General features: G+C 37.0%; 1 protein-coding gene and 4 non-coding genes across 5 annotated transcripts; all 5 read left to right on the top strand.

Annotated features, from left to right (window-relative positions):
- The first annotated feature begins 9,461 nt into the window (after positions 1–9,461).
- Positions 9,462–18,263, top strand: RPL23 (ribosomal protein L23). The gene is made up of 5 exons (XM_053697842.1): positions 9,462–9,533; positions 11,051–11,134; positions 12,490–12,618; positions 16,441–16,554; positions 18,135–18,263. Exons 1-5 carry the CDS (start codon positions 9,521–9,523, stop codon positions 18,215–18,217), a joined length of 423 nt encoding a protein of 140 aa, XP_053553817.1. The 5' UTR covers positions 9,462–9,520; the 3' UTR covers positions 18,218–18,263.
- LOC128646434 (small nucleolar RNA SNORA21) lies at positions 11,727–11,859 on the top strand. Its single transcript, XR_008400355.1, has one exon. It is a non-coding gene; the product is annotated as a small nucleolar RNA SNORA21 (small nucleolar RNA).
- On the top strand, positions 14,934–15,066 carry LOC128646433 (small nucleolar RNA SNORA21). Its single transcript, XR_008400354.1, has one exon. It is a non-coding gene; the product is annotated as a small nucleolar RNA SNORA21 (small nucleolar RNA).
- On the top strand, positions 16,720–16,853 carry LOC128646431 (small nucleolar RNA SNORA21). The gene has a single exon (XR_008400352.1). It is a non-coding gene; the product is annotated as a small nucleolar RNA SNORA21 (small nucleolar RNA).
- A 1,962-nt stretch (positions 18,264–20,225) lies between the features above and the next one.
- Positions 20,226–20,361, top strand: LOC128646432 (small nucleolar RNA SNORA21). The gene has a single exon (XR_008400353.1). It is a non-coding gene; the product is annotated as a small nucleolar RNA SNORA21 (small nucleolar RNA).
- Positions 20,362–21,406: the final 1,045 nt, after the last annotated feature.

The raw sequence follows: 21,406 nt of genomic DNA, 5'->3' as shown, positions 1-21,406 counted from the left end.
GCTCACAAGAGCTGCTGGTGCAACGCCGCCCCCTGCAGACTCGGGTGTCAATCAACCCGATCGTACTCGATCGGGTTAATTTCTGGCGATTCCTGTCCGTCTGCTCAGAGCAGGCGGACAGGGTTATGGAGCAGCGGTCTTTAGACCGCAGCTCCATAACTTGTGTTTCTGGCGAGTCTGAAGACTCACCAGAAACACCTGCCCACAAGCTCCCTACGGAGCTTGTTAAATGAGCCCCTTTGTATTAACTGTTATTTTGTGGAAAATACCTTCTTTGCATTTAAAGCTTCTACTTCTTCAGCTGGATTATACTGATTGCTGTTTAAGTTTCCTTCTGATAAAAGTGTACTGCAGCTGACATCACAGCCTCTTTCCTGAGCTGGAGCAGTTCTGCCTGAGAGATCTTTGTTCCAGTTTGTTTACACGGACCACGCTGTGCTGCAAACCTACCTCTGTTACTCATTTCAGCTCCAGGAGATTCAGACCTCTCTGAACAATCCAGATTACCTTCCAAGCACAGATTGCAATCTCATAGTTGCCAACATTTAAAAAAAAAAAAAAATTCCAGGGACACTTTGCAGCAGAGCAAGCAAGCGGGTTACTGGAGTATTGACGACCTACTGTTCAATTGCTCCGCCCACTCAGTTCTGCAATCAAAACACACCCATTTGAAAGTAATAGTATACTTTAGACTTATCCATAGTTTATTATACAGATTACAGCTCCAAGCTCTTACACCTACCCAGTCTCTGGAACACATTCTGGGCATATGGTTATTTTTACAACACAGCATCAAAATTAGAAAGACAAATAATATGTGAACCCATTCAATAATACTAATATTCCATTAGGAGTGAATTATATTTAAATAATACACTATATCTATTTATCATCTATCTATCTGTATATATGTGTGTGTGTGTATATATATATATATATATATATATATATATATACACAAACAACAAATGTTGTGCAAAAGAGATTTTCAGGGACATTTCCAGGGACAAATAAAATCCAGGGACATACAACAAAATCCAGGGACTGTCCCTGGAAATCAGGGACTGTTGGTAACTATGCAATCTAACCAAGTAAGAACTAACGTACTGTGTCACCTGTTACTAATTTCTTTGGGGAATGTAATTTGAATCTAGTGGATATTCTGATTCTTCCCTGTTCCTTATAAAATATATGTACCAAAGTGAACTACAGTAATGAAATTCTCCTGAACATTCTCTTACTAACTTTATACTTTCTGGATGTAATGAGATTCTCACTCAGAATTTAAACTACTCTTGCTGTAATACTTTCAGTATCCTGTTAACCGGTTTTAGTTCTAAGAGCTTATGTTTATGTATACATATCAGTATAAACTTTAGCCTAGGGAAATAAGAGACTCTTTAGGTTGGTTGACTGTATATAGAATTGCAAACTGTAGAAAGCAACAATTAAAATATATTAATCTGTTGCACTACAGATGCTACAAATTGTCAGAAATGTATTAAAATTTGCTGCTATCCTCTCTACAAATAGATCCATACTGCAGTATCCTGACAGTTATATATTGTGGTCTTGCCATTTGGCAATGTTATTCCTTTGATTTATGTATATGTATATATGACAGTTCAGGCCATTTACTATTTCCCGTGTGTGATTTTTTTTTCTTTGATTTATGGAAGCAAATGATGCTTATACCTTTACTCTTCAAACCTCAATAAAAAAAAAAAAATGTTTAAAAAATCTACATTTTATATGTCAATACATATTTTATCACAGAGATGCGTTATAACGCTGGAGGACCGGTAAAACCTCCTAGGCCTATCCAGGCTCCTGGAATTCAGTGCTGGACCGGAATTGAGCCACGGGCTGCCGGCCATGGAGGTTTTTCTGGTGAAATGCCGCCGAGCAGTGATGTCGGTGATGTGGGCGGTAAGGTCATGCTCCCATTGACATCCCCGCTCGCCGGCATAGCTCAGACACGCCCCTTTTTTAACATTCCAACAAACTGTTGGACTGCAATGCCCACAAGGCAATCAATGCAGTTTCCTGATGGTCCAACAATGTTTAGAACATCAGGGCCTAAAAAGAGATTCCTGTAATTTTGGCAGCATAAAATCTCTTCAGTTCTTTTTCAGGTTATAAGGTGAATACCTCTAAATCAGAGTTTCTCTGGATCTTAAAGAATGAAAAGTGGAATTATAATATTCCTTTCAAGGACACACACAATCAAATAACATTCTTGGGTATAAAAATGTACATCAACTCTAACTTTTGGTATAAAGCGAATTAAGGAAATTAGAACAAGATTTAAGTAGGTGAGCATTGCTTCCTCTTTCTTTGACAACAAAGACTAATTTAATTAAAATAATCCTTTTTCCTAAAATACTGTACATTATGCAGAACTTTCCACTTTTTAGGAACAAAAAAATCTCTGTCATCTAAACAGATTATTTAGGAAGTTTTTATGTGGCAACAATAAACCGTGTATAGCATTACATATATTGATGCAACCCCAAAATATTGAAGTTCTTGCATTCCCCTCTCTTTAGTTGTATAATTTAACATGCTTAGGCAAGATCGCTATCAACTGGCTGAGGAGAACTATGCTGCTCTTGTTATGATTGAAAAAAATACGATTTCCCCATTCTCTCTGAAGGCTCTTTTATTCTGCCCACTTAAAGATATACCCAACAAATGTAAGATACTAATGGTCTTTACAAACGTTATTAAGGTATGGCAAAATATCTTAACTAGATTATAAATCAATCCTTATACTTTTTACCTTGTACCAATTATTGGACACCCAAGCTTTTTACCAGGGTTAAATAATACGGTATTTAAGAAATGGGCTGAAAATGGATTGCAATATCTATACCAAATTATTGAAGAGAATTCCATGAGAATTTGTCCTTTTGACAGATTAAAACAAGAATATAATCTTTCCAACAAAGATGTCTATGCTTATTTACAAATTCATCATTGGCTTTTTTATTTGATACAAGATTCTGATCCTTTTTGGGAAAATAGGGAAGTTAAAAAAAAAGCCTAAACACATATAAAAGAGGTAAACATTCAATAAGTTACTGGTAAAAATTGTTACTTAAACAAAAGGGAATTTTTTTCCTTCAGGATCTTGAAGTAAAGTGCCAACGAAAATTCAATAACAATGATGCTAGTATGATCCTGCAGATTATTAAAAGTTTAGAGATAGCTACTAACTAGTTCAGCGACCTGTAGAGAAATGCATATTAAATTAATTAATCTCATTTATATAGCCCCGTATAAAATTAAAAGATGCTATGGCAATATACAGATTTCCTGTCCCAAAACTAAGATGCTGATCTTCTTCACTATCTTTGGTATTGTCCAAAAATCCAAAAATGTTGGTGTAAGACGAGCTTTTGGTTGTCTAAAATACTCAAATTAAATTTGTAATACAAAAAATTGCTGTTGTTTTTCTAAATAGAGGAATAATTTTGCAAGGAAAAGATCAGCTAATTAATACTGTGATTTACATTTAGCCACCAATCAGCAAACGCTACCCAGGTGCTGAACCGAAAATGGGCTGGCTCCTAAGCTTACATTCCTGCTTTTCAAATAAAGATACCAAGAGATGGAAGAAAAATTGATAATAGGAGTAAATTAGAACATTAGTTAAAATGTCATACTCCTTCTGGATCATGAAGGAAAAAAAATTAGGTTTCATATCCCCTTAAAATTGTAATGTTTCAACACATCTGTAGTTGATGTTGATATATGTGGAATTGTTATGACCATGTATTCCCTTCTCTTTTTTGGCTGTTTCTCCCTGTGGCTGCAAAATATATCAAGCATTGTGAATAACTGTCCCTTTGCTTCTCTTGAAGTTACAGAGCACAATATAGCAATCAATAATTAACCCCTTAACGACCAAGGACGTACACCACACGTCCTCAAAAAAAAGACAGTTAATGACCGAGGACGTGTGGCGTACGTCCTTGGTCTGGAAAGCAGCTGGAAGCGATCCTGCTCGCTTCCAGCTGCTTTCCGGTTATTGCAGTGATGCCTCGATATCGAGGCATCCTGCAATAACCCCCCTTGGCCATCCGATGCAGAGAGAGCCACTCTGTGGCCCTCTCTGCACCGGACATCGGTGGCCGGTATCATTGGTGGGTGGGAGCAAGTCTGGGAGGCGGGTGGGCGGCCATCGATGTGCCGAGTGGACTGGAGGGGGGCGGGATCGGGGGCAGGAGGGGCGGGAGCGCGCACGGGAGCGCGCGCGTGCACGGGGGGCGGCGGGCGGGCGCGTGCACGGGGCGGGAGCGGGAGGGAACCGCTACACTACAGAAAAATAAACTTGCAAAAGTAAAAAAATAAAACATTTTTGAAAGCTGTAAATAAACAGCTAAGAGATCTGGAAGGGGTGGGGGGTTGATCTTGGGGGGGGGGGGAAGCTACACTACAGAAAAGTTTTTTTTTTTTAAAAAAGGCACATTTTTTCACTAAACTGGGTACTGGCAGACAGCTGCCAGTACCCAAGATGGCGCCCATTAAGGCAGAGGGGGAGGGTTAGAGAGCTCTTTGGTGGGGGATCAGTGAGGCTGGGGGCTAAGGGGTGATCCTACACAGCAGCATATGTAAATATGCTAAAAAAAACACACACAAAAAGCCCAAATATAGCTTTTATTTTAGTACTGGCAGAGTTTCTGCCAGTACTTAAGATGGCGGGGACAATTGTGGGGTGGGGGAGGGAAGAGAGCTGTTTGGGAGGGATCAGGGGGTCTCATGTTTCAGGTGGGAGGCTGAGCTCTACACTAAAGCTAAAATTAACCCTGCAAGCTCCCTACAAGCTACATAATTAACCCCTTCACTGCTAGCCATAATACACGTGTGAAATGCAGCGGCATTTGGCGGCCTTCTAATTACCAAAAAGCAACGCCAAAGCCATATATGTCTGCTATTTCTGAACAAAGGGGATCCCAGAGAAGCATTTACAACCATTTGTGCCATAATTGCACAAGCTGTTTGTAAATGATTTCAGTGAGAAACCTAAAATTGTGAAAAATTTAACATTTTTTTTAATTTGATCGCATTTGGCGGTGAAATGGTGGCATGAAATATACCAAAATTGGCCTAGATCAATACTTGGGGTTGTCTACTACACTACACTAAAGCTAAAATTATCCCTAAAAGCTCCCTACATGCTCCATAATTAACCCCTTCACTGCTGGGCATAATACACGTGTGGTGCGCAGTGGCATTTAGCAGCCTTCTAATTACTAAAAAGCAACGCCAAAGCCATATATGTCTGCTATTTCTGAACAAAGGGGATCCCAGAGAAGAATTTACAACCATTTAAGCCATAATTGCACAAGCTGTTTGTAAATAATTTCAGTGAGAAACCAAAAGTTTGTGAAAAAATTTGTAAAAAAGTGAACGATTTTTTGTATTTAATCGCATTTGGCGGTGAAATGGTGGCATGAAATATACCAAAATGGGCCTAGATGAATACTTTGGGATGTCTACTAAAAAAAAAATATATACATGTCAATGGATATTCAGAGATTCCTGAAAGATATTAGTGTTCTAATGTAACTAGCGCTAATTTTGAAAAATAATGGTTTGGAAATAGCAAAGTGCTACTTGTATTTATGGCCCTATAACTTACAAAAAAAGCAAAGAACATGTAAACATTGGGTATTTCTAAACTCAGGACAAAATTTAGAAACTATTTAGCACGGGTGTTTTTTGGTGGTTGTAGATGTGTAACAGATTTTGGGGGTCATAGTTAGAAAAAGTGTGTTTTTTTCAATTTTTTCCTCATATTTTATAATTTTTTTTATAGTAAATTATAAGATATGATGAAAATAATGGTATCTTTAGAAAGTCCATTTAATGGCGAGAAAAACGGTATATAATACAGTAAATGAGTAAGATGAAAATTACAGCTAAACACAAACACCGCAAAAATGTAAAAATAGCCTTGGTCCCAAACGGACAGAAAATGGAAAAGTGCTGTAGTCATTAAGGGGTTAATGAGTACCGGCACTTTTAAAAAAAAAATGTTTAACAATAAATACAATATATATATATATATATATATATATATATATATATATATATATATAAAGTTGCAGAGGTGAACGGCACTCACGAATAAGTCAGCTACCTGGTGCTCTCACTAAGGAGAAACAGACAGTAAAGCAGGTATGAATCCCACGGACGGGCTCCGTGTTGCAGCCAGGATCCAAATGAAGCAGGCACACAGGTTTTTTCAAATATTGCCAATAAACCGGAGTGTTTTTGAAAAAAACTGTGTGCCTGCTTCATTTGGATCCTGGCTGCAACACGGAGCCCGTCCGTGGGATTCATACCTGCTTTACTATATATATATATATATATATATATATACACACACACACACACACACACAGAGAGAAGCACACTCACAGGAACGAACAACTGGCTCAATACTATTGTTATTAGCCTGTTCTATGGCGATTTACCACCTGGGTGCAGATCTGTATATATATATATATATATATATATATATATAAAACCATACACTCTGTATATATATATAATTAAAGCCAGAAAAAGCAAGAAGTGATTAAGAAATAGATAGAATGAGGTTAGAGAAGGGGAATGGGAGAGACAGTCTTAGCAAGCACTAAACCATTAACCATATATATACACAAGATATATGAAGGCACTCACTGGTCTTTTCAAAAAGTATTTAATGAAATAAGAGTGACGTTTTGGGGGTCTGAGGAAGGGGAGTGTGTCCCCGAAACGTCACGCTTATTTCATTAAATACTTTTTGAAAAGACCAGTGAGTGCCTTCAAATATCTTGTATATGTAACCCGCTGGCACCCTGGCAGTTGTGGATTAGGTGAGAGTGCTCTTTTCTGGACTATATATATATATATATATATATATATATATATATAGTATACACACACTTAGATAATAAACACAACATATTTATTTTTGGTTCTATACTTTTCTATTGGAGATGTCTGCACAGCTTGCTGTTATACGAGACAGCAGAAAAAGATATTTTATTTCTCTCAGTCATTTCTCTCATTTCTCCAGCCTATTTTGTAACTCTTGTGTCACAGAGATGTTAGCTAGTCTCTTCCTTCCTGACTGTGACCTCAGATAATAAAAATTTCATGTGCTGAGCAGGCATTGCATGAAGCCTACCAGAAGTCTGTAATTTTGCTAGATAGGCATATGAATGTGCTATCCGAATAGGTGGAACCCGCAACTATTATTATTAGTATTATTATAATATAATATAAATATTATACTTTATTTACTAAGCACCAACATATTCTGCGGCGCTGTCCATGTGTACAATTAATATAAGTAAAACAATGATACAATACTTGTAAGAGACAAGACAAAATTTGACAAATACCTGAGGAGTTTAGGGACCTATTCCTGTGGAAACTACATATGTGTGCTTTATTTGTGCTCTTCATAACCACCTAGACAGTAATGGACAGAGACAAAGAAAGATAGACAGACAGACCGGCGGATAGACAGACAGATAGATGGATGATAGATGGATAGAGGGTCATGACATGGCATTACCTTGTGTATACTTGTTTTGGCTTTCTTACCAACAATATTCCAATCAAGGCAAATCATATATTTTAAAATGCCTGGATTGCACCTGTATAAAAGGGACATGAAATGTCAAATGTTTCTTTCATGATTCAGAAAGAGCGTACACTTTAAACAACTTCTCAGTTTTTACCTATTATCTAATTTGCTTTGTTCTCTTGTTAGGATATTTTCCTAAATGGGCCTAACTAGGATGCAATCCTGATTCAAATCAGTTTTTAAAACTATTACCCCAGTGGTCCTGTTAGTCCAGGTTTATTTCTGTCTCTGGAGGCAAAAGCTGTCACATTCCCCTTGCTTATGTCTTATTGTATTGGGGTTTCACTGAGGAGAGTAGGCATGCAACTCTCAAAACTCCACTCACATTGCCAACCACTAAGGAACAGACACACCTATGGGGTGTGGGACACAAAACCCAATCTTTTTTTCATGATTCAGATAGAGCATGCAATTTTAAGCAACTTTATACAGGTAGCCCTCAGTTTACGCCGGGGTTAGGTTCCAGAAGGAATGGTTGTAAATTGAAACCATTGTAAATTGAAACCCAGTTTATAATGTAAGTCAATGGGAAGTGAGGGAGTTAGGTTCCAGGCCTCTCTCAAAATTGTCATAAGTAACACCTAATACATTATTTTTTAAAGCTTTGAAATGAAGACTTTAAATGCTAAACAGCATTATAAAACTAATAAAATAATCACACAACACATAATATATAATTAAACTAAGTTAAATGAACAAAAACATTTGCTAAACAGCATTATAAACCTAATAAAATAATCACACAACACAGACTTCACTTGCATTTTTGTGCAAACAGTTCTTTCTATGCATTCCAATCTTGACTGATTTATAGACAGGACGATCTTGTTCCTTTGAAATCTGCTCGATAGCTCAGGTCTGGTTAAACTGATTAATTTTAGCTTGCTTGGCTTTGCTGCAACACAAGCGGACAGCTCACCTTCTGGCTATTTTAATAAATGCACTGCTTCTCAATGCTTTTCAATAGCAGTCACATGACTGGAAAAAAAGGTTGTTATTCTGAAACGGTTTAAATTGAACCGTTGTAAAATGAGGGCCACCTGTAATTTACTCCTAGTATCAATTTTTCTTCATTCTCTTCTTATCTTTATTTGAAAAAGCAGGAATGTAAGCATAAGAGCCAGCCAGGTGCAGAACAAAAAAATGGGCCTGATCCTATGCTTACATTCCTGCTTTTTCAAATAAAGATAGCAAGAGAACGGAACGAAGATTGTTTTTAAAACATTAGGAGTACATTAGAACGTTACTTACAATTGCATGCTCTCTCTGAATCATGAACGAAAAATTGTGTTTTGTTTCCATTGGTCACATAGGAACAACCTGATCTCAACACTTTTAAATTCACGCTCCAATTGCTCTTCCCTGCATTATATTATCTCAGGATTCGGCATAATCACATCGTATAGTTAGTACTACATTTACACATTTATGTAGACTCGTCTGCAATGAATGACAGACATTAAAGTATTACAATTTGACTATTCTGTTAAATTGTCCTTGGGTTTTCTTTATTTGACGACGATGACTACTATGGTGGTGTATATTATAATAGTTCTGTGAAAAGTAAGATAGACTGACAGATCATCTGTGCATCATTGACAGTTATCTCATCGTTGTGTGGTTGACAGGTAGCATGCAGAACCAAGCGAGATCTAGGTCTAGCCTAGCCTAATCCCTCCCACCTTGTTATGTTTTTGAACTACAGGAGACGTCAACACACGCGATAGTCCATTCGTCATGTGACCAGAAGATTGGCAGTTCGGTTATTTGCTGCCAGCCACGCGTGTTCTCGTGACACGCCCCTGAATCGCAAGCACCAACTATATCCCAGCATCCTTAGCGTCTGTCTCCCTCTTTCCGGGAACCAAGATGTCTAAGAGAGGTGAGGGCCTTAAATTGCTGAATGAAATCTGTTGCCATCCTAAATCTTTAACCGTCATTGAGCTCGGGGATCTGGGTTTACTGTATTCGTATACGTCTCTGGTACTTTCCCTGTTGTTATGGCAAACAACATATGTTTGTAGTGGCGGATAAAGAGACCTTTGTAGGATTTACGGAGCCATGTTTAGGAAATGTCGCGGACGTAAAGGCCGGCAAGCTGTAAGATGGTGTGCAGCAGGCGGTCGCTTGACCTGATAAGTCACTTAATACGAGACCACAGCTTTACCAGATTTGTAATGCAAAGGGAGTATGTTTGAGTACGTTTAGCGTGTTTTTCTTCTTTCTTTTATAAACCGATGTGTGTGTCACTGGAATCACTGTGTTCACAATTGTATTCTAAATATGCATATGTTCTAGCTTTGTGTAAACTATTGTACTTAAATAACGGCCTATGCTTTTTTGTGTCAGTATTTGTGAGTAAACATTTTTGATGTGTATGTATTTACACAAACGCGCGCATACATTAGCAGCATTATCATAATTTATAGCAAGATCAAGGTTTGGAGAGAAAAAAATATTCCATAAGAAATTGGCTTCTAATTTGATGCAGTTGTTTAGCAACGACTAGGGTGCTGCAGGATTTTTTTGTAACTATACATTTAGCTTGGTGGAGCAGTAGTTGCATATGCCTAACATACATTTCAGATCATACTGGATTTTTACTTGTCCTTTTTTAAAAGTAGTTTTATATTTTTATGTACTTGATCCTGTTATTTATAGGCCATAATAGTCATATGCTCCAATTGAATTAAAATCTAATTGTAACATTAGTGATCTCTGTACCCCCACAAGGGTTAAAACACTCAGAAGTACCACTCAGGACCTGCAGAGCACTGCTGGTTCTGAACGGACACTGATGCCAATATTATCGACAGTGCTAGACAGGTCAAACGACTATTTTTAATTGGATCATTGTCGGTTTCTGCTCTGCATCTGCAGTGATCTACAGGTCCTGAGTGGTTCTTTAATGTTTAAAGGTCCATAGTAGTCAAACAATTACAAGCTCTAATTCGTTAGAGCATGCAATTTTAAGTATGTTGACCCACGCTACACACTGTGCTTACTCTTTACACCTGTAAAAGGGTTAAAGACACCATAAAAGTACCTTTCAAGGCCCACTGGGCACTACTGGTCCTGAGTGGGAACCGCCACTGATCCAATCAAAAGTGATAGTTCCACATCTGAGTCGTGCGACTAGAGCTCTTGGTTGTATTAGCAGTGGTTTCCTCTCAGATCAGTAGTTGTCTGTGCAGGTTAAATACAGTATTGTGGGGTCGAAAGTCTTAAAGTTACTTGCGCTAACATATTAGAACATGTCACTTTTATTTTCACCATTATGGCCCTTTAACTACTATGCAGAGGGTTACTTAAACAAACTGGAGCATGCTATTATTCTACTGTAATGGCCCTTGAAGCTTAAAGTAAACTGCTTACTGATTATTATTTTTTTTTAAATAGGACGCGGAGGTTCGTCGGGTGCGAAATTTCGCATCTCCCTCGGTCTCCCCGTGGGGGCTGTGATAAACTGCGCAGACAACACAGGTATGTAACAAATCTCAATCACATGTATATAGTTGGAAACAGTGAAGGCATTCATTTTTAAACTCTGCTTCCTTGTGAGTTCTGTGCCTTTTTATAACCATTTGAGTAAATGATTGTAGAATTTAATGTTGCTGTAGCTTTGTTGCTGAGTTTTATTAAAGTGATTGTAAATCCAAGCATATAACAAACACTAGGCTTTGCCATCAATAAAATTAGTTTGTCATCATTTACTTAAACAGTGTTAAATTCACCTTATGTGTGCCTCAAGTATATCGCTAACTCAGTACTTCCGTCCACCGACACTGCTCTTCAATGGGGTAACGTTTGCACCTCTTAACCAATAGCTGTGCTTGTCAAGTGACATCCTAGCATGGCTATCTGGTTTAGAGGTGGAGATTTAACCTAATTGGAGAAGAGTGCTGTGGGCAGCCGTAGGTGCCGAGTTAGTGATATACTTGTCTCACATATAGGGTGTGTTTAACAGTTCTTATATAAAAAATTTTTAGTAAATGACAGTTTATTAGTGACGGTAAATGCTAGCGTTTGTTATACACTTGGATTTACTATCACTTTAACAATTGTGGATCACATACCTCTTCTTAAAGCACTTGTGGTGTCTTATCTGTGGCACAGTGAGTTGTCGTGGAAGAGGAAAGAAATACATTGCATTTGGGTGAAGAGGCAGCCACATGTGCTGTTCTACTTCAATCAGTGATGTGACATCTTTGCACTTTTTATATTAACATGTTTTGGGATCTCTGCTAACTGTTGGGAATTATGGATGCAGCTTACTACTTGCTGACTACTGTATGAACCAGATAAATAACTTTAAGCTAAAGGGATGGGACAAAATTGAAATGTGCATGAATTCATTTTTGGTTTTAAATAGTAGCATTTTTGCTATATACTATTAGCAAAAATGTTTCTAGTAAGTTAGTGGCATGCTCATTCTATGTGACTGAGGGTCAGGATTCAAACTCTATGCTTGTAGAGTTGTTGGTGTGTATTGGGTCACTAAAGACTTGGTGTCATACAAAGCACTGCTGACGTTCTTAGACGGTGTGATCTTTGAATGCTGGTGCACAGGATGGTCAGCATAAAACAGTAGTAACGTTTACAAAGTTTTTATTATTTTATTTTTTTTATGCACCATATACATTTTAGTTTTGACATTCCAATCCTTTTTAATTGTAGGTCCTTCAGTGAGCATAGCCAATTATTTTGAGAACCTAAGAAGGGCTTCAATAAATATATTTATCTTTTGGAATCGTGGTGTTTTGTTCTGGCTATAGTAGGGTAAAATCTTGACTATCTGAATATTTCACTCTTGGTCAACAAATATTTTTTTTCTTAAGGTGCCAAGAACCTATACATAATCTCCGTAAAAGGCATCAAGGGTCGCTTGAACAGGCTGCCAGCTGCTGGTGTTGGTGACATGGTAATGGCCACAGTAAAGAAAGGAAAGCCTGAACTCAGGAAGAAGGGTGAGTTGCTTGGAGAGTGATTGGTTCCAAACAACTTAAAGGGATATGAAACTCTATATCTCTATATATCTTTTCTTTTTTTTTTTTTTTTTTTTTTTAATGATTTAGAGCATGCAACTTTCTATTTTAACCGCCAATCAGCAAGTGCTACCCGAGTGCTGAACCAAATATGGGCCAGTCCTAAGCTTATATTCCAGCTTTAAAAAAAAAAATACCAAGAGGACAAAGGAGTAAATTACCGTATTTTTCGCTCCATAAGACGCACTTTTTCCCCCCCTCAAAAGTAAGGGGAAATGTCTGTGCGTCTTATGGAGCAAATGCAGGCCCTGCGCTTGCATATTTACACTACTTACCAATTTTGTTAGAGCAGCGGGGTTAACAGTGGCGATGGTGTCACATCTAGTTACAGCACTTACTCTCATTTACAGTACTGCTTCAATAAAATTGTGTCCATTGAAGTACCGGTAACTGCTTCAATAAAATTGTGTCCGGATCATTACCTCACATCCCCTAATTGAGTTACACTTCCTGTGCACCGGGCGCAGGTTATCTGAGACGGAAGCGCTATAGTACAACCCACACACAGTGTCTGCGGGAGCAGGGCAGAGCTGAGACTGGGGGCTGATCTGAGTGAAGCTGCTGTGTGAAGGCCCGGGGATCTGCTGCAGCTAGTGCTACTGGCAACAGGTGAGGGTTATTAGGGGTTACCGGTGCAGCAGCCTCCTCACCCACTCTTTCTCTCTGGAGTTTAGCACCAGCCGCTCTTGGACTGCGGCCGCATTGCCCGCCCCTTTAGGCCGCATTTGTATCACTATTGGCTACAAAAGATGCCAGTCAAGTTAGCCAACTCTGTAAGTGACACCTCCAACCTGACTCAGACTGTCAGTAGTATCAGTCCAATAGTTAGAGAGAATGCTGAGAGCAGTGAGAGGGGAACGTTAAGCAGCAGCAAGATGGGATAAACAAAATTGATAAGTTACTCTTATAAGCTGTGGTTTGTTGTGGGGTATATTTTTAAATACATAGCATAGCCATACAGATACAGGACCAGGATCTGCTATTACTTACACAAACATTTGTCTGTGGTTTGTTTGTATACTGCAGTACACAGTCAATTTCTAGCTGTAAGTCAGTATATATGGACTTTCTGCCTTAAAAGGGATTTGTGCACTAAAAAGAGGATTGCAGCATACGATATATATATATATATATATATATATATATATAAATATATATATATATATATATAGTATGCTGCAATCCTCCTTTTTAGTGCACAAATCCATTTTAAGGCAGAAAGTCCATATATACTGACTTACAGCTAGAAATTGACTGTGTACTGCAGTATACAAACAAACCAGATATATTATATACTATAGCCTTCCTCCATTTAAAAAAAATAAAATACATGGACATTGCATTTAACTGCTGCAGACATTTTTTCTTGTTTTCCTCCTCTAAAAACTAGGTGCGTCTTATGGTGCGAAAAATACGGTACCGGTAGAAAGTTAATTAAAATTGCATGCTTTGTCGGAATCTTGAGAATCAAGATTTGGTTTTCATATCCCTTTAATAATAGAATAAATAACATCCATTTAAAAGTGGGATTTGATTCCATGGTGGTTATTGGCTTATTACCATAGTAACAGTGATGCATGATGGAACAACTTTAGGTTGGGGGGGGGGGGTTTATCACCTATGTTGCACTCTGCAATATATAGACAAACTTGAGGCCACTTATTTTAAAGCAGCAATCCTCCTTTTAAATTAGTGGTCCTGTGTTTGTCTAGCTAATTGTCATAACCATGACCAATAACTTGGGCTATAAGTTCTATTTTGTGGATTCCAGTGATAATTAAGAAGCCTTTATTACCCTCTCACCATAAAAATATATCATGACACCACATTTGAAAGAGTGAGGTTCCACAGTTCTAATAAGGGGTTTAGTGTTATTGCTATCAGTAGTAATCCTCACCTGTGTGCCTCAAGTATATCGCTAACCCAGTACTTCCGTCCACCGACACCGCTCTTCAATGGGGTAACGTTTGCACCTCTTAACCAATAGCTGTGCTTGTCAAGTGACATCCTAGCATGGCTATCTGGTTTAGAGGTGAAGATTTAACCTAATTGGAGAAGAGTGCTGTGGGCAGCCGTAGGTGCCGAGTTAGTGATATACTTGTCTCACATATAGGGTGTGTTTAACAGTTCTTATATAATTTTTTTTTTTAGTAAATGACAGTTTATTAGTGACGGTAAATGCTAGCGTTTGTTATACACTTGGATTTACTATCACTTTAACAATTGTGGATCACATACCTCTTCTTAAAGCACTTGTGGTGTCTTATCTGTGGCACAGTGAGTTGTCGTGGAAGAGGAAAGAAATACATTGCATTTGGGTGAAGAGGCAGCCACATGTGCTGTTCTACTTCAATCAGTGATGTGACATCTTTGTACTTTTTATATTAACATGTTTTGGGATCTCTGCTAACTGTTGGGAATTATGGATGCAGCTTACTACTTGCTGACTATTCTGTATGAACCAGATAAATAACTTTAAGCTAAAGGGATGGGACAAAATTGAAATGTGCATGAATTCATTTTTGGTTTTAAATAGTAGCATTTTTGCTATATACTATTAGCAAAAATGTTTCTAGTAAGTTAGTGGCATGCTCATTCTAGGTGACTGAGGGTCAGGATTCAAACTCTATGCTTGTAGAGTTGGTGGTGGTGTGTATTGGGTCACTAAAGACTGTCATACAAGGCACTGCTGACTTTCTTAGACGGTGTGATCTTTGAATGCCGGTGCACAGGATGGTCAACATAAAACAGTAGTAACGTTTACAAAGTTTTTTTTTTTTAATTTTTTTTTTTTTTTATGCACCATATACATTTTAGTTTTGACATTCCAATCCTTTTTAATTGTAGGTCCTTCAGTGAGCATGACATCTTTTAGAGACAGTAAACCTCTTATAATTACAAAACATTTCAGTTGTGTTGCTAAATAACATCAGCCATGTCTTAAGGTTTTTAAAACAAAGTAAAATCTTTTTTTTCCAGCAATTATGTTTCAATAGCCAAAATCCATCCACTATTTTCCTTATCTGGAGGAGCCAATCTGGGTTTTAGTTAGCTGTCTACCAGGCTAGCCACAGTCATAAAGTTAGTATAAAATGCATTTATTTGCAGTTATCTGATTCAATTAGAGACAGATATCTAGAAAAGTTGGCCTTGAGGTAAGCAGGGTTCAGTTCTGTGTGTTAGAAATAGCTAAATATTGTGAGAAGGGGCAAAATGAAATATTTTGAAGTATTTTCATTATGTATAAACCTGGTTTATACAAGTCAAGTTTCCTGTCCCCCAAAGTTAAAGCAAAGCCTATGCTCTGCTCCAAAAAAAAATATATTTAACAAGGATATATCCATATTTCATTTGACAGGGCAGCACATTTATGAGGAGAATTTTAGGACATAATTAAAATGTTCCTTTTGTGAAAAATGTATTTTGCTTTTTAGGTTCAAATCAAATAGCTCTCAAGCAATTTGTAGTATTTTGAAAATCTGGTTAGTCTTTGCTTTTTCTCTTCTCTGGGGGACAAAGCACAATTTCGACACAAGTTGTTTCATGTATCAGACTGCACTAGTCTTTCCCACACAAGACACCAAAAATTTGTACTTTACAGTAGTTCTTTAAAATAATAAAATAGAGCATGAGAATTTTTTTTTTACTACTATTGCCCTTTTAGGAAAATGTGAAGTGAAAGCTCTGATGGCTTATTTGTGTAATTTTACTGTTCTGACATACTTATTTTGTGTAATTCTTCAGTGCATCCGGCAGTGGTTATACGGCAGCGGAAATCGTATAGGAGAAAAGACGGGGTGTTCTTATACTTTGAGGACAATGCGGGAGTGATAGTAAACAATAAAGGAGAAATGAAAGGTATCAATGACAAGTGTTGATAAAAGCTTTTATATATACTCATTTGTTATGTTGCTATTCTTTTTTTTTTTTTTTTTTTTTTTTTGCTGTAGGTAATACATTTTAGAAAATAGTAATAAAAAATCAAAATAGTAGAGACGGTTTAACATGATTTACTGTGAAATCCCTCTTCTTTAAAGCACTTGTGGTGTCTTCTCAGTGGCACCGTGAGTTGTCGTGGAAGAGGATAGAAAAACATTGCTCTTGGGTGAAGAGGCAGCTACATGTGCTGTTCTACTTCAATCCGTGATGTGACAGTAAATATGTATCAAGTACTGTTCTCTACATTACTGTGTGTAATAGGAGATCGGAATATTAAATACTGAGTAAAATCTAGCTCTTTACATACATTATAATCTAAAGGTTATTATTCATCCTCAAATAAGGATTAGTTTTTAATTGTGTAGCATGAGGCTGTATATTAATGTTTATTTTTAATTTTTTTTGTTAATATTTAATCCATTCACAATGTCATGCTCTCACAGAGGTTTCTTTTTTTTTTTTCTTTTTTGGGGGGGGGGGCCATTTTCTCTACCTCTACTCATTCATTGTTTTGTAGTTCTCAAAAATAGTTTTAAACAACTTTCTAATTTACTTCTATTTAACTTATTTGCTTTTTTCTTTTGGCATCCTTTGTTGGAAAGATTACCTAGGTAGGCTCAGGAGCAGCAATGCACTACTGGGAGCTAGCTGCTGATTGGTGGTTACGCATATGCCTATTGTCATTGGGTTCAATTAGCTCCCAGTAGTAAACTGATACTCCAAAGGTTACCAAGAGAATAAAAGAAATTAAATAGCAGTAAAGCTGAAAGTTGTTTAAAATGTTATATGCTCGACCTGAATCATAAAATAAAGAGTTTGAGGCTTTATGTCCCTTTTAGGATCTCTTCCTCAACTTTGTATGTTTTTTTTTTAACAACATTTGATGTGAAGATGCAAGTTATTTCTGCAGACCCAAATCGAGATTCTATCGGCATCATGAAAGTTTAACCAGTTAGTGCCATTAGGACGTTCCATGCCATCCTAACATTGCTGGGCTTTAACGCTGTTAACACAGCATGGATCTTCCTACCTTTTATATGGCGTACTCTAGTCCATTTATTCTCAAGTCTTGCTTAACCAACAGTTATAATAGTAATTTATTTATATATTTTTTTTTAAACCTCCTGATTAACTTGTATATAAGCCTCTGCAGACTTCCCGCTTATCTCAGTGCTTTTTACAAACTCGCACTTAAGCCAATTGGTGCTCGCTCATAAATAATTCCACGGGAGTAAGCAGTTATCTATAGGCGCACTAGCAGTATCTAGCTACTCAGCCTATGAGCCTACCTAGGTTTAGTCTTCAACAAAGAATATCAAGAGAGCAAAGCAAATTTGATAAAAGTAAATTGGAAAGTTGTTTAAAATTAAATGCCCTATCTGAATCATTAAAAATGTAATATTCACTTTACTTGTTTTTTACATTTTAATGGGTTTTTTTTTTTTTTTTTTTTTTTTTATAGAAGCGTTCTAAAAACGTCTAATTTCTTTCTTCCTCAGGTTCAGCTATCACAGGCCCTGTGGCAAAGGAATGTGCGGACTTGTGGCCCAGAATTGCATCCAATGCTGGAAGTATTGCGTGATCATGTCATCCCTTTGTAAAATAAATTGTGGTTGTAACAAAGTAAATGTCTTCCTTAGTGTTCTTTACTTCACTATGGATTTTTTTTTTTCTGATGGAAGCATAATTAACTTATGGTACAGTATGAAGCCCATTTACTTTTTGTTCTAGTACCCCATGGAAATCGACTGGTATGGCCGGCAACTGGAAGCTACATGCTTGATGCGCCAATCCCATTTCCCCACATAACAGTGGATCAGATCAGTATGTCTGGGTTCTTTGGTTTTTTTAAAAACAAATCGGCCCCTTCTACTTGTGCCAGCTACTAAAACTCCTTCCATGTGTGTGCATTTATTTTGTATGTATGTTGTTACCCCCCCCCCCCCCATACTGTTCACTTTGTGCTATGTTCAGCTGTTAATATACAGTTATACTTTGCCCTAATTACACAGACCTCTGCATGCAATTAATTATAGAATGCAACGGTCATGCAGGTTTCTTATCTTTAAAAAAAAAAAAAAAAAGTACATAAGCAAAGTATTCTGGGCAATCTAGTTAAAGGGTCAGTAAACCTCAAAAATGTTATATAATTCTGCACATAGTGCAGAATTATATAACATTATATTATCCTTATCTGTATAAAACTTAATATTCCCTTTTTAATTTAAAAAAAAAAACCCGGCTGTTTAACAGACCCGCTCTCTGCTGAGTGGGTCTGTTTTATTCACACAGCGCATCGGGCCAGCTGTATAGTCACTGCCCGGCCCGACTGCGCCATAACACAAAGTGCAGCTCGCTCCTGCTGTCTGAGAGCGGGTCTGTTAAACAGCCTGTTTTTTTTTTTTGTTTTTTTTTAAATTAAAAGTGAGTATTAAGTTTTATACAGATAAGGATAATGTTATATAATTCTGCACTATGTGCAGAATTATATAACATTTTTGAGGTTTACTGACACTTTAAACAAAATGTCCATTTGAACTTTCTGAATTATTTACTGACATTTCTAAACATCAAGCATTAATTACTAAAATAATGCTCATTTTCTATATACTTTTTTGCAAAATGCTTCTAGTTAGTTGCTGATTTATCTTCACCGGCGCTATCCACACCACCCCCAGCTCTCTAAACAGGAATGGCATTTACAATCTGAGGCTCTAGTCATACGTAGCATATGTATATATAATTTTTGCTTGAAACATTTTTGCTAATTAAAGTATATTGCAAAATGTTGCTATTAAATACATTTATGCACTTTTCAATGCTGACCTTTCAATCCCTTTAACATGAGTTTATTGCCTAGAACAGGATACATGCATGTTCTGTAGCCCTAAATTAAAGGGATAGTCAACACCAGAATTTTTGTTGTTTAAAAAGATAATCTCTTTATTACCCATTCCTTAGTTTTGCAAAACCAACACTTATTTTATTACACTTTTTACTTCTGTGACTAACTTGTATCTAAGCATCTTCTGACTGCCCCTAATCACATGACTTTTAGTTATTATCTATTGACTTGCATTTTAGCCAATTAGTGCAGTGTCTGCCACTAGCCACGGGCGTGATCACAATGCTATCTATATGGCCTACAAGAGCTAGCTCTCCCCTGCTGTGAAAAGTAAATAAAATAGAGGCGGCCTTCAAGGGCTTATAAATTATCATATGTGCCTTCCTAGGTTTGCTTTCAACTAGAATACCAAGAGAACAAAGCAAAATTGATAAAAGTAAATTGGAAAGTTGTTTAAAATTACATCTCCAATTTGAAAAATGAATTTTTTTTTTTCTTTTTTTGGACTTGACTGTCCCTTTTATTCTAGACTTCATAAGTAAATTTGGAATTTGCTTGAGTTTTACAAAATTGTCATGCCTACAAGGCTAATGCAGAAAAAAAATGGCAAAATAGATGTGCATTAGTTGTTCTTTTAACAGATATATACATAGAGAGAATTTCTCTTAGCATGGTTAATGTAAAATGTACTACTCTACAAGAGGCATCAAAATAGTAGAGACTTAATACGATTTACTGTGAAATCCCTCTTCTTTAAAGCACTTGTGGTGTCTTCTCAGTGGCACCGTGAGTTGTCGTGGAAGAGGATAAAAAAAAACATTGCTCTTGGGTGAAGAGGCAGCTACATGTGCTGTTCTACTTCAATCAGTGATGTGACAGTAAATATGTATCAAGTACTGTCCTCTACACTGTATCATGGGACTGCTATAGGACATTGAAATATTTGACTTTTACTATTTAAGGCAGTGGATAAAAAAATCCAATTTTTATATTTTTTTTTTAACCTAAAATCAGATTTTGTTTGATTTTAAATAGGATATATATTTTATTAATAAAATACTTTTTTGAGGGGAAAAAATCTAAAGCTCTTCTACTTTTTAACAAATTAATCAAATTATCTAAGTTATTAATCCTGAAATAAGGCTTCAATTTTAATTGTGTACCTTGAGGCTGTCATGCTCTCATTATTTTTTTTGGGGGGGGCGCATTTTTTTTCTTTCCTTCTACCTAGAAGATAGCACACTATTTTGTAGTTCTCAAAACTGTGGCTTTTTGTCTGCAGAAATAACTTGCATCTTCACAGCAAAAATGTAATCAAATAAACATAAACTATGTATAACCATACAACTGCATAGGCAGTCCCCCATTATCCAATCTGGCCTTGAAATCATGTTTGCATCAACGATTGTGTGGTTTTCATTAGAACACTGAGGATTGTATCAGTTTAAATTTAGTCCTTTTTTTTTTTTTGTGCCAGATACTGTAACTCCCATGTGTGTATTTATTTTGTAAACCCCCCCCCCCCCCCATATACTATTGTAAACTTTCTGTGATCAGTTGTTAAAGTGATTGTAAACGTTGATGAATTAAAGCCCAGTATAAAAAATTTTTATCTTTAACAGGGGTGTTTAAATTCATTAAAATTTACAATGATGCTTATTTTTGAAAATACTTAACGTTGTGTTATGGTGAACATAACGCCAATCCTCCACCTGCATCTCCTGCTTTCTTTAGCAGATGACTAATTTGGCTTCCTCCCATCGTTGCATGCCCCCTTTGGTGTCCAGCTCGTGGGACATGCAACGATTGAAGGAAGCTGGATTCATCATCTATCTGCAAAAGAAAGCAGGAGATGTGGTCTGAGGATTGGCGTTGTTTGCCATAATGCAATGATGTAAGTATTTTTAAAATTAAGCATCTTTGTAA

Source organism: Bombina bombina, chromosome 1 (genome assembly GCF_027579735.1).
Source record: "Bombina bombina isolate aBomBom1 chromosome 1, aBomBom1.pri, whole genome shotgun sequence".
In the NCBI taxonomy this organism is placed as follows: Eukaryota; Metazoa; Chordata; class Amphibia; order Anura; family Bombinatoridae; genus Bombina; species Bombina bombina.
The sequence above is the reverse complement of the archived record's forward strand: the minus strand, read 5'-3'. Positions and strand labels throughout refer to the sequence as shown.